At 42.4% G+C, this 13,571-nt stretch overlaps 2 protein-coding genes across 2 annotated transcripts; both read right to left on the bottom strand.

The window, feature by feature from the left end:
• Window positions 1-632: 632 nt before the first annotated feature.
• LOC127765609 (F-box/FBD/LRR-repeat protein At1g13570-like) lies at window positions 633-3,862 on the bottom strand. The gene is made up of 4 exons (XM_052290554.1): window positions 2,902-3,862; window positions 2,669-2,812; window positions 2,227-2,582; window positions 633-889 (listed from the first exon to the last, which is right to left on the bottom strand). The coding sequence occupies exons 1-3, from the start codon at window positions 3,790-3,792 to the stop codon at window positions 2,229-2,231; spliced, it is 1,389 nt and encodes a 462-aa protein (XP_052146514.1). The 5' UTR covers window positions 3,793-3,862; the 3' UTR covers window positions 633-889; window positions 2,227-2,228.
• A 2,377-nt stretch (window positions 3,863-6,239) lies between these two features.
• LOC127765618 (probable esterase KAI2) lies at window positions 6,240-8,400 on the bottom strand. The gene is made up of 3 exons (XM_052290565.1): window positions 8,184-8,400; window positions 7,855-8,096; window positions 6,240-7,005 (listed from the first exon to the last, which is right to left on the bottom strand). Exons 1-3 carry the CDS (start codon window positions 8,304-8,306, stop codon window positions 6,462-6,464), a joined length of 909 nt encoding a protein of 302 aa, XP_052146525.1. The 5' UTR covers window positions 8,307-8,400; the 3' UTR covers window positions 6,240-6,461.
• Window positions 8,401-13,571: the final 5,171 nt, after the last annotated feature.

Here is a 13,571-nt window from a genome sequence, read left to right as displayed (position 1 = left end):
GGTAAGGTTTGGATGGCTGAAGCCACCAAGAACTGCTCAAGGGCTGCAGTGCTGCACTGCACGAGACAGCTGCATATACGTGTTGCGAGAATAATATCTAAGAGAATGGCAACATTTTTTTTTTTGTCAACTCAAAGCTCACTCCACTCTTGCTACTCGCATAGGCTGGGAAACAATCATAGAAATGCTAAACCTAAGAGTAACATTGCCTAGGGTTGCCATAGTTTTCTTGCCAGGCTTGTCTAAGGTTAGGCGAACAAATTTGGCACCACACTTTAGCTAACAAACTATAACATTGCCACACTTTTCTAAGACAATGACATGTGGGACCAAAGTGCTAGAAAAAGAATCTGACCACAAGTGTGGCAATGAACCAAACGCATGGCTAACTTAGTCAAAACCGCCTAATTTGAGGTGTGGCAAAGTGTGACAACATGTGGTCACCAACTAAACAACCCCTAAATTTTATAATACTGCAATTGTTTTGTCAATTGCTACAATTTTAGATGGGAATTTCAATAAACTGCGACAATAGCAAATGATTTTCTTTTTCACTGGGCTGACTGAAGATAGCCGAGTAAAGTTTGTTAAGAAGAGAGCAGGAACAGAGGATTACAAATTCAACAACAGAGTTTTATAATGCTTAATTGATTATAAGGAGAGCAATTCGACGTCAACAACTACGAATGGAGCTAGCAAGATTTAATCCATTTAGTTGTACAAGGTAGCAGAACCAAAGCATAAACTGTACAAACTATGATAAACATGCTCTTCCATTCCTTGGATCACGGCCTGACTCTGGCTGGTCGCAGTCTTTCCGAATTCTGACGGGCAACGTTTAATTCTTGCGATGGTAGCCTTCTATGGAAAATCAGAAGACATGGTACACCTGTAAAACAAATCAACAAAATAATAAATCCAAGCCATATTAGAAATGGCTAAACTATTATGCTTCTTCAAAAGGAAGTAATTCAGCTACCAAGGGAAACAATTAAATATTAAAATTGAGATGGTTTGATGCACTATAGCCTGATAGTACAATCAGAAATTAGTTGATTCAATAGCTCATCAATCCAAAAATATAATGAACTTTCAATCATGTAAAGGCCAGGTTTTATCTAAAAAAATTATCCTTCAATCATATCCAGGTCAAGTACAAAGAAACACTATACTCAATGTTCTGCCCCGATTACCCAGATACTATACTCGTCTGAATCATAACTAAGTGAATCCATCAGAAGTCAGATGCCTCCCATCATATTCAGCTTGAAGTGCAAATGAACTTAGCAAATGCCCAAAAAAACATATATACACTCTTACAGAAGCAATGCATAAACATCATTGAAGAGTGCCCTGCAATGCAGAATGCACCGATCCATCTGGCCAACACCCAACATGGGTTGATTGAGACTACAAAAAATCAGCAGAACAGCATACTGACCAGCAGCTGATTAAATGTAATAGTTTGCAGCACACAACCACAGGTGCGAACAGTAGGGCGTTATCAACACAGTTGGATTTCTGGTATGTTGTTCACGTGGATTGCTTACGTTGCTGAATAATATTATTAGAACAAAACTTTGGTTGGACATTCAATATTGTATATTCTGATGACAGTCAAAAGTGGTCTAGCCATCTAATTCTTAAATGCAAGATCATGGATGTAGGTACATCATTTTCTTGCTGCTTGCAGCAGTAACAAAAAATTGCAGCAACAAGATAGAGCCAATTTTACCAAGGTATACTAGGAACCAACAAAAGCTACTGCATACTACAGAAGTATAAAAGGTGCATGTAAGATCTACATTCTGCACGATATAAAAGTTACTGTTAATATATCTCCCTCTCATATCTTGATGGTCACAACAAATAAAGTTTGATCATATCACACGTCAGTACCATGGAAAGAACAGTTTTTGAAATCAAAAGGCTCAACCATTCAATGCAAGGAGGCAGGTTTATCCACAGATCAGCATGGAATGCCACAGGTGGAGCTTAGATTATAAATGTAACCAAGATTGACTTCAGCAGAAATGAAGTGTTTATTGATTACAACTGCCGCAGCCACAACAGCTTCGGCAGCAAGACCAACCAAACATGCTCATAAGTAGTAAGGATGCATTGTGCTGTTCTGAGATGCAGATTTTGCTAATGGGCAAAACATGCTGATATGACTCAGAAAGTAAGAGCATCGCACATGTACAAATGACTGGTATTAGAAGATACCTTCAAGTTGAGCAAGCAAATGGGTCACTCTGCAACATGTTGCTGGCTCTATGGAAATTCCAAGGATAAGACTTGTCATGACTCTCCACAACCACTGTAGCATCTGCAGACACACACCCTTCTGAAGACAAATGACTCAGCACGACATCTCTAGAGGAACCATCATCCACAAAAATAAGCATCTGCTCCAACATTTGGGCTCTTCCCATTACAAACTTTACAAATGCCAGCTCACTGTCTTTGCCTCGAGCAGCTTGAAACACAAACTTCCTCAGATGTGAATGGACACATTCCGTGTAGCCTACTAGATCCCAGAACTCCACTCCAACATTAACTGGTGTCTCAGAAGGAACTGACTGTATTTCAGGCAAACAAGATGATTCAGTCAACAGGAGCACACACATATTACAAAGTGAATAATGCAGTGGCTTAAGATTAGTACCATGATATACAATGTTTCTAAGCATGGGAAGCATCTAAGCAACAGGGGCACCAGTTTCACTTGCTCCTCGACACCAAACTGCACCTTCAACGCCAATGTCCTGAGGGTCCGAACCATTGCACTTGGCTTCACCTTTATCCCATCCTACGACACAAAAAAAAGCAGTTACACAAATGCAATTTCACATAATTGTGAAAAACAGCAAGGAGCTGCCACAAGAAACAGCCAGCAACCTTGATGACAGTAGAACCGATCTTGAGCTGGTGCAGACCGACATCGAAGTACCCAAGAACCTTTAGCCTTGGCGCATTGATGATCTTGACGTGCGTGGATGCTCCGGCGATCGGCTCCAGCAGCAGCCGCTCCATGTTGGGGGCATCATCGAGGTGCACCTCTCTGACCATGGACATCCATAGCACCACGCACCGGAGGCTCCCCGACCAGATATGGACGTATCTTGGGTAGTCCTGTGTAAGCACGAGCGCGAGGCTCTCGAGCTCGGGGCAGCGGGGGAGCACGGCGTGAAGCTCGCGGTCCTGCATGGAGGAGTGGACAACAACGATCTCCTGCAGGTTGGCGAAGGCTGGAGGGAGGCCGGCTGTGTCCGGGAACTGGCAGAGGCCGAGCCAGAGGCGGCGGAGGGAGGCGCAGCCGAGGAGATCGGGTGGGGGACGCCACTCGATGGGCCATGATCCGTTCACGACGGCGAGTTCACCGACCTCCTTGGCGGCGAGGGAGGCGAACCAGGACGCGACGACGTCGGGATCCACGGTTGCCAGGTGCTCGGAGGCGAGGCGCGCCGAGGCGACTGGGCCCGGGTGGGCGGCGAGCGCCGCGGTGACGTCGCCCGGAGCGAGGCCGCCGTCGTCGAGGTGGAGAGGGGTGGAGGCCCAGACGCGGCGCCAGCGGGAGGAGATCGCAGCGGTGCGGGCGGCGTCCTTGGTGGGGAGGCGCGAGACGACCCTGCGGAGGAGCGCGTCGGGGAGCCGGCTGATGCGGTCCTCTTCGTCCAGCGAGAAGACGGCGGCCGCGTCGGCGGCGGAGGGAGAAGAAGGGTGAGAGTTCGCGGTGGAGAAGGTGGGAGGCGGGAGGTAGGAGAGGACGGCGGCGAGGGTTTCGTCCATGGCGGCGGCGGCGGCGGTGGTCGGCGGCGGCGGAGGGAGGATGGCGAGCTGGTGGGGTCAGGAAAGGGAAGCGGTGAAATGGCGTGACGATGAGTGGTATGGGCCGGAAAGCCCGGCATTGGTCCAACAAATTGAGGCCCAAATAGTGTGGGCCTTAATCCAAGGCCATCTATATATGGGCCGAAATTTCAGTGAAAATCCTTTAATGGACCGCATTTTCGGCCCATCCATGTGTGTGGATGGATGGACCGCGATTTTGTTCGGTCCAAACAAGGCCTAATATGCACGGGATAGATCAAAATCTTACTACTTGTTTTCTTCCGGCAAATTCAAATTTAAAACAACCTACTTGGAATTCAAGCCAGATAACCAATCAGGGCTCCCTTCATATTTGACTTTTTTTCGAGACACCTTAGAATTGTTTGACCCGTATTTGTACATTGTTATCTAAATTAGAACATCCTTCGTAGAAATGCTTTCGAACAAACGTCCTAAGAATTCAAAATATCGGATCCTTATCCGAAACCGCCAACTACCAACTCAATCCTTATCCGAAACCACCAACTACCAACTCCTCCACCACACATTCCTTTTTTTTTTATCTCTTCTTCTCTTTTGCTCTATCTCTATCCTCGAAGCTTCAGCACTACCACGTTGTCAGAAGTCGGGAGAGATGACGAAGCCATCGTCGCCGGTGGTAGTGGTGATGGGGTACGTAGGACATCACGGGATAGGGATTTGTAGGAGGCGCTGGACCTCACCGTCTTGCCGGTGGCCACACTGCAGTCATACTGCAGTAGCTGAGCAAGACGACATGAAATAGGGAGGAGATGCTCGACTTGGCATCTGACGGGGATCAAACGCGGACGCGACTGGCCCTGGCCAAGGTTGCCCGTCTCACGCCGTAGCTCGTCCGTGTCCTTCCCTAGCCAATACATTTTCCCCGCCGCATCATTCACTAGTTCCAGTGGTCAGAGTAGAAAAAGATAGAGGTGGGTTCATTTTGTTAGAGTGTAGTTATGTTATACTTTATTGTATTAAGGTGTTTCATTTTGTTTCGATTGAATGTTGCATGTATTTATTCTTCGCGTTGCAATTGGTATGTTTCGAATATTGCATTTGGTTGAAACACTTTTGTTAAAGCTATGAAACATTTTCCTCCGATCGATGAAATGTATAACATTTTCATTAAGTGGTGTAAAATGTGAAATATTTTACAATAATATAGGGAACACTGTCCGATGTTGCGGACATCAAGCCATAGTCGGCTCCCATCCTTCATCCTTGCTTATATGTAGCGAATCAATTTGCTTATTCCAATCAGAGAGGTTGCGTTGTCCAAGACTTCGAAAATGTCGGCTTGCAAACTTGTCTATCACATATAGCAACCTGACAGTATGTGTGATACAAACATATCTGGATTTATGGGATGTTATGATTTGCAATAAACTATATAGTACAAACGAAATATCCCCGTCGCTAAATTTTCCCAAAATTAATGAAGGACAACATTAACTTTTATTCTCTCCGTCCCGTAATATAAGGGATTTTGAAAGGATGTGACACATAGGGATGAAAACTGTCGGAAACGATCAGAAAATAGCCTCAACCATTTCCGTAATCATATTTTTCTCGGAAACGAAATCGAAAACGGTGAAGTCGGAAAAGAAAACGATATCGGAAATATCGAAAAACCGGAAACGAAACAATACGGACGGAAACATGTCGGTACAGATCGGAAACCGATAACAAATACGGAAACATTAAACTATAAAAACATATATTAAACTTTACATAAGTATGTTATATGTATACATAAATTCAAGCTTATACTATATAAATTATAAATTAACTTCGTTTTAGCCACGTTAGAGATTTGATTGAAGAGTCAGTCAATATGTAAGTTGTGGGTCAAGTATAGACATGCCCTATAAATATCAACATATTTAGAATACGGTAATTACCATATTATAAGAAACGGTAATTTTCACAAGAATATGGTAAATACGGAAACGATAGGTATAACAACAAAACCATTTCTATTTTTATTTCCATATTTTTTTACCATTTCCATTTTTGTTTCGGTCAATTACTATTTCCATATGGCTCGGCCGGTAGAAAGTCAAAAACGAACGCTGGTTGGCTGGGAATTACCGTTACCGTTTTCACCCCTAGTGACACATGTACTACGAATTCAACTTCATACTCCCTCCGTTTCCTAATATAAGGGATTTTGACATTTTACTTGTACTGTTTGACCATTCGTCTTATTCAAAAATATTGGAATTATTATTTATTTATTTATTTATTTGTGACTTACTTTATTATCCAAAGTACTTTAAGCATAACTTTTTGTTTTTTATATTTACACAATTTTTTTAATAAGACGAGTGGTTAAATAGTGTAAGTAAAATGTCAGAATCTCTTATATTAGGGGACGGAGGGAGTAGTTTAAAATATATCACGTCCTTTCAAAATCCTTTATATTTTGAGACGTATGAGGTACATTTTTCAAATCCATAAACGATTAATTTATCGAATTTAATATGAACCACGTACATGACGACCCAAACACGAACATCAAGTACTCTTATAGCCGTCGTTGACCGGCTGGCACCGGTTACCGGCCGGTAAGCATGGAACAATGGAAGTGGCAAGTGGCTAGCTATCTACGTGGCCACATCGATGTCGCCCTTCACCTCCACCTCGCCGACGGCGGCGAGGCTGCCCCTCTCCTCCATGACGATGGCGACGCCGCCGCCCTTGGCGGCCGCCTCCTCCTCCTCGGCGAGCACAGCGTCGAGTATCCGGAGCATCTCGTCGGGCGCCACGAGCTGCGGGAAGTGGCCGGCCGAGTCGACGGTCACCAAGGCGGCGCGCCCGATGCGCCCCTCCATGTAGCGCCCGACGCACGGCGGCGCGGCGGGGTCGCCGGAGGCGTGCACGAGGGTGCACGGCGCGGCGACGCGGCCCAGCACGCCGCGGTTGTCGCCGAGGAAGATCATGCGCGCCAGCGCGTCCGCCACGCGCGGGTCCATGGCGAAGAAGGTCCGCGCCAGCGTCTCCGCGGCGGAGGGGTTGTCGGCGGCGGCACCGACGATGAGCGGGACGAAGCCCTTGGCCCAGGAGAGGAAGTCCGACGAGATGGTGGCCAGCATCGCGTCGATCTCCGGCTCGTCGAAGCCGCCCTCGTAGTCATCCGAGTTGATGTACCTGCAAACAAAATTACCAAAGTTGAAAATTGTAATCCGGATGGTTCCTTGCGCGGAATTAAGATTGAAATTAAGAAAAACATCTAGATTAGAAGTCGTTAATTTCATCATTTTGATGTAATCTAAGCACGCAGCTGGTGATGGTCAACCACTAGCCTAATAATTATATAAGCATTTTAAGCCGGCATAGACTTCAGATAAGATAAAATGATAGCTTAATTCCATGGTTAATTTATTACAGTTACGAAACTAAATATTTGAAATTTCAGGGTCTACTGGTGGGTACTGTTAGCTAGAATATTCTACCGGTTGAATGTTTTAATATTTTTTTTATAAAAAAATAGCATGAATTTGTTCAAATTTTAAAATTTTCAATTCCAAATTTTCGGAACTTCGATCACCCCTGGTAGGTTCCATGCATTCCAAATAGTAAACCTGGCTTAACTGAAACTCGAGATCTTCAGCTTAACTAGTTTTTGAAACTGTGTTCGGATGCCCCCTTTCTCAACCATTCTTCCTCGTTTTCCGCACACACGCTTTTCAAACTATTAAACGGTGTTTTTTTTGCAAAAAGTTTCTATACAAAAGTTGTTTAAAAAAAATCAAATTAATTCAATTTTTTAAATAAAATAGCTAATACTTAATTAATCATAAGCTAATTCTGTTTTCCGTGCGTTACTGTTCCGGTTGCGATCAAGAGATAGCGAACACAGGAGTGGTTCCTTTTGCCATGATCGAATTAATTAATTAATTAATTACCTTAGCAAGTTTGCAATGAATCGATCAAACAATTTAATTTAAACATACGCATGCTATCTATTGGCCTAGTATTAGTTTGCCAAGTTCTCACCTCGGGGAGGCGCCGACGAGCACGAGGTGGGTGAAGAGGCCGGGGCGGTTGATGGAGGCAATGCAGCCGATCATGCCGGCCATGGAGTGCCCCACGTACACCGCCCCGCTCACCCCCATCTCCTCCATCAGCGCCACCAGCTCGTCCGCGAACCCCTCGAACGTGTACTCCTCCTCCTCCTCCGCCGCCGCCTTCTCGCCGTCGCCGCCGCCGCCGGAGAAGTCCCAGTCGAACAGGACGACCTGCACACACACACACGCACGGTGTTCCACTGTCATGCGATGCGACCATGTCTGTGGATCGATGCATGGACTGATCGATGTGTGTACCTTGTTCGTCTCGGCGAGATGAGGCAGCACCCTGTCCCAGATGGCCTGGCTGCCTCCATAGCCATGGGAGAGGACCAGTGTCCTCTCCCCACACCCAACCACTCTTGGATTCAGTGGCGGCATCTCTCACTAGCTTAGCTAGCCAAACAAGACCAGGGAGAGAGGTGGTGTACTGGTAGTATATTGCTAGTACCAATGCATCTAGTATTTATAGAGCCGCAAGTCCATATAGTTGTATGTCCGAGATCACTCTCGCGTGCTTCGTCCTTAGATAAAATTTAAGCCGACATAGACCTCAGATAAAATGATAGCTTAAATCCATAGTATTTATGGATTTATATAAGACAATAGAATAATGATATTTTGATTGTTGCATGCATAAATACATGGTCACTAGTATGAAAGAAGTGAAATATAAAGCAACATGATGTAACAGGTGATAAAAGACACAAAATTTCAGTTCACACAGAACCTACTTAGACCTACAACCATGTTTGTTGGAAAGCTCCATGACCTGATCTCTACCTCCTAAAGCGGGTACCCATACATATAGTATTCATAGAGCCATAACTGTATGCTCGAGTTCACTCTGACATGTTTAATATATACTCCTCTGTTTCTAAATATTTGATGCCGTTGACTTTTTAAAATATGTTTGACCGTTCGTCTTTTTCAAAAAATTTAAGTAATTATTAATTATTTTTCTATCATTTGATTTATTGTTAAATATACTCTTATAAGTATACATATAGTTTTACATATTTCACAAAAGTTTTTGAATAAGACGACCGGTCAAACATGTGCTAAAAAGTCAACGGTGTCAAATATTTAGAAACGGAGGGAGTATATAATAATAATAATAATAATAATAATAATAATAATAATAATAATAATAATAATATCTTGATTGTCGCTTGCATAAAGCCATAGTCACTAATTACAATTTTGCCAAGCCTCAAATGGAATGAGAGAAATTGAACATAAAGCAATATGATGTAACAGGTGATAAAAACACAAAATTTTAGTTCACACATAACCTATATATTGCGGCTAGACCTACTACCATGCATTTTTGTTGAAAAGCTCCATGATCCTGATGTCTCTCTAAACATGTGATTAGTACTGTTTGGTAGGCTAATTTGTAGACAACTCTGAATTTGCTGCCAGCTAATCAAGCTAGACCAACCACGTCTGTAAACATATATATGCAGAGTACCTATTCTGTGAGAGCCAAATGTATATACATGTACTAGAGATTATCCAACGTTTTCTAGTTTAGCAATTCTATGCAAAGGAATTATAAGCTGGCCAGATACATATAGATCTTTTGTTTTAATTAGAGGCTGAATTAATTTTCACTATAAAAAAATATCTCTCCCATACACGTTTTATGTGATACTCTCTCTCCATTGTCTCAAAATATAGCTACATTTTTAGCTAGTTCATACAGTTTAAATTTAAACTATAAAGATAGCTATATTTTGGGAGAAGAGTGTACATCATTATACCTATCAATGTGAATTTGATTATAACTGTGTGATGAGGAACTTAGTACTTACAATCTGTGGCTGACAGCAGGAGAGTATGTGGATCACCAACGTTGCCTTCAACAGAGGACAACTCGAAGTGGACTCATGTATGGGTGTCCAAGAATAGTTCAATCTTCCAGTCAAATGATTGTCTTTATAACTTGTTAGTATAACTACTCCCTCCGGTTATATAATAATTGACGTTTTGAACAAGGGTGAGGACAAACTTTTATAACTTTGACCAACTTTAAAAGTATTTAGTTTCAAGAAACTGGAACAACATATATAGATTTGTATTTCAAAGCACTATAATAAAAGTAAACATGCATTTATTTAATATATATATTCTAATAGAAAAATAATGTCAAAGATACATTTTGTAGACCATGCCATTATCCAAAACGTCAATTAAAATGAGGCCGAAGGAAGTACAAGTTTGCATTCAACGGACGTCATCATGTCTAGTTGCATTTAACACAAAAAAGTATCTACAAGGAAATAGCCAAAATGTGTGGTGTGGAGTGGTCTACTTTTTTTCTTATGGAAAAAAATATAAATTAGACCTAATTATTTTTTTGACTTAAGTTAGACCTAATTATTAATATATTAGGAATAATTTCCACAAATAATTAATGAGGAGGATCATTCTAGACCACGGTACATGACTCAACCAAACAAGCAAGAACAAACCACCTTTCCCATCGACACGGCACACATCCTCTTCAACAAATAGTACAAACAGATATATACAGCGGGTATAAACACGTGTCATTTTGAGCATGTTTTAAGTCAAACTTTATAATTCAGCTTTTAACATCAGTATCTTTTTCAATATTTAGTTAGATTTGATGTAGGAAAAAAATATGTGTAGATATTTGCTCCAAGAAGAACTTTCAAAATAGTGGCGGAGCCAAGAATTTAACCCAGTGGGATTAATTACTACTAGTTTATATTTCAGTGGGACAATTTCTCTAATTTTTCTGAACTTATACATAAAAATCAAGATCTATAGGGGTGTTTTTTAAAAAGTTGTGGGTCAAAACACATCATACATGCTAATCTTTGTATGGATTATCTCCGATACAATGTGCAACTAGAACAACGAAGTAGAAAGAACGTATAGAGAGAGAGAGACAACGATGCCATTTCAATTCGATATATTGCATTTTCATGAAACTAACATTTATATATTGACATGCACATATAAATGATGATTTGCATGTATTTGAATGAACCCCACTATGGTCGTAAAGAACAATAGAGCTTTGTGGATATATGTGTCGCGCTCTGCTAGCTGGCTACTAGCTAGGAGGATCATGGAAAAGTGGTAGTTTGTCGTTTGGCAGGGAAGGTGTGAACTGCGTGGATTCCAAATTTGCAATGTCGATATGCATGCACTAATAATTAGAAAACAACAAACTTGGCACATGCAGCGCTATCATTGATCTCCACTGGTGCTTACTCTAACATTGTCTTAATTAGACAAAAAACTCTGCATAATTGTAGATATCAAGCTATATATATTATCTTACTTTGCTAGTCAAACCTAGGGATAGGCCGGATATGTTTCATTTTTGCATTATCTGATGTGATTGTACGTGTTGTTGAAGCGTGGCGCATATGTGTGCACCTCCCCGATCGCTCTGTCACTCGTATTTCTTAAATGTTCTTATAAGAAGGTACTGAATCCCTTGATCTTGTATTAATGTTTTATACGTTTTGGTACCTTCCCGTGAGCTGAAGTATCGATGTATCACGTTATAATTATATATAAAAGTACTCCCACCGTTTCACAATATAAGTTAGTCTAGTATTTCTCACATTCATATTGATATTAATGAATCTAGATTAATATAAACATGTACATATATAGGAGTTTTTTTTAGTACTACATACATTTTTTTATTTCATCTATTCTATCAGCTGATGTTTTTGCCAAAATTGTCTTTCTCCAACGCGCGATTAGTTGATTAAATCAAAATCTGTGACCCCTCTTTTCTTCCATGGCAGGTCAGATTCCGATAAGAACGCAGCCACATAATATAATGATGTGTGCACCTCATGATCTCAAGGGGCAAGATATGCACAAAGATTTTCTAACGATATCTTATTGGTAGCGATGCATGCCTGCATAGTCTAATTTGGAGCCAAAAAGGTCATCCATGGATGGCACCGTGTACCTAAGATACAACAAAGATATGACGTCCACAAGTTGTACAACTGATAGGAGTAGTAGTAGACTGGTCAGAGAGGAGGAGCTGGGCAAGCTAGGCAAGGCCAGTCACATCTTCATCACGTGGACAGCTTGTTCATGTTCGATCTGTCCAGCATATGCGTCCAAAGCTTAACTTTTCGGGCAATTAAATTAGTAGTCGGCATCAACGTGCGTCATACCATAGTCATATGTTACGTAACTACTCTCTCGGTTCTTGAACTAAAAATGTAGCTACATCTTAGAATGGATGAGACATATATTGAATTGAATCGTGAGGATGCTAAAAATAATTCGGAGTAGCTAGCTAGCTAGATCGAACTTCTGTTTGTGTTTGTAACTACTTCGTTTTAGCATGTCATTGTAGGTTGAAGTGTTGAACAAAAGAAAAGTTTATCTCTATAACATGTAGACCACAGGTGTATGGCATACTACCAAACATTATTGAGCTAACAAGCTGATCAAATCATCGATCTGACACGAAATCGTAGCACAACGTGGCTACCAAACATATATACTACCCCCTTTGTCCCAATAAATTTATTTTTGGTTCCTTTCCATTTATCTCAAAGCAAGTTTATTTTTAGAAACTATTATATTAGAGTTTATAAAAATAGAGAATAATTATATATTAGGAGTAAATAAAATAAAAAATAATTGTACTGTGATTTAAAGTAAAGATATTTTATCCTCTTCATTTAAACTTATACTGATATATAGGTGTAAGATAGGTCAATATTAAATTTATTTTGAGACGAAGGAACACACTCTTTATAGGCGACCACGACGCACAACTACACCACAAGCAGCTGATAGCCCACCCAGCCATATCAGGCCGACCGCCGCGCCGCCTGTCGCGTCAAGCTTATAGCTACGCGACGCCGCCGTTGCTGTTGCATTCTCTCTTCTCAGTCTTCTCTCAACTCCCTCCGCGCCGCCCCTCGCCCCCTCCTCCCTCGCAGTCGCAGCCTCGCGTACGTACCGTTGCTGTGTTTGCACGTACGGCGATGCGCGCCGTTGGCGCCTTGCTTGCTGCTGCATCTTGCCTGCCGGCCTCGCGCGCGCCCACCTGCCCCACCACCTGCTGCATGCTGCGTCTACCGCGCGCCACGGTGACGCACCGGCTTGCGCAACAACGCTCCTCGCGATGCGTACGCACAAGTGATGTGGCTGCCGCGTACGTGCGTGCAGCGTGCGCGCCGCTGCTTTCAGACGACGAGTCCATCGATCGATCAGCAGCGTACAGCACGCGCGCCGGCGCACGCAATCCTCAACAGGGCCGGCAAGCGGATTGCAAGTTGTCAGATTTTGGGATAACCGCAGCCACAAAAGATTTATAACGGGATTGGAGATTTTGAGCACACATTTGATACTCCGTATCATCTTTGTGTGCAGGTGCAGGTGCAGTCAGCAGTCGCATCGATCAGTTGCTTAAGAGTCATAAATTAAACGTCGGGCCGGGCAGGAGGATTACTTGCACAGTTTTAGCTCGATGTGAGGATCCAGCCAAGGAAAAGGACATGGTTGTAGACATGCATGTGCAAAGAATCGAGGGACATTTATTCGGCGGCGATCACGCGACGAAATTAGACGTCAATTGGACAAGATATATCTTTCTCCTTCGAGATTTTCGATCTGCTTAATTGA

The sequence above is a fragment of the Oryza glaberrima genome, chromosome 1, assembly GCF_000147395.1.
Source record: "Oryza glaberrima chromosome 1, OglaRS2, whole genome shotgun sequence".
In the NCBI taxonomy this organism is placed as follows: domain Eukaryota; kingdom Viridiplantae; phylum Streptophyta; class Magnoliopsida; order Poales; family Poaceae; genus Oryza; species Oryza glaberrima.
This window is presented reverse-complemented; position numbering and strand designations above follow the sequence as displayed.

What these genes read in the sequence shown, in the direction of transcription:
- LOC127765609 (XM_052290554.1), bottom strand. Translation starts at nt 3,792, where the DNA reads ATGGACGAAACCCTCGCCGCCGTCCTCTCCTACCTCCCGCCTCCCACC. An exon ending in TCGGTTCTACTGTCATCAAG is followed by an intron (nt 2,813 to 2,901) that starts GTTGCTGGCTGT and finishes TTTGTGTCGTAG; the next exon opens with GATGGGATAAAGGTGAAGCC. An exon ending in TAGAAACATTGTATATCATG is followed by an intron (nt 2,583 to 2,668) that starts GTACTAATCTTA and finishes CCTGAAATACAG; the next exon opens with TCAGTTCCTTCTGAGACACC.
- LOC127765618 (XM_052290565.1), bottom strand. Translation starts at nt 8,306, where the DNA reads ATGCCGCCACTGAATCCAAGAGTGGTTGGGTGTGGGGAGAGGACACTG. An exon ending in ATCTCGCCGAGACGAACAAG is followed by an intron (nt 8,097 to 8,183) that starts GTACACACATCG and finishes GTGTGTGTGCAG; the next exon opens with GTCGTCCTGTTCGACTGGGA. An exon ending in CTCGTCGGCGCCTCCCCGAG is followed by an intron (nt 7,006 to 7,854) that starts GTGAGAACTTGG and finishes TTTTGTTTGCAG; the next exon opens with GTACATCAACTCGGATGACT.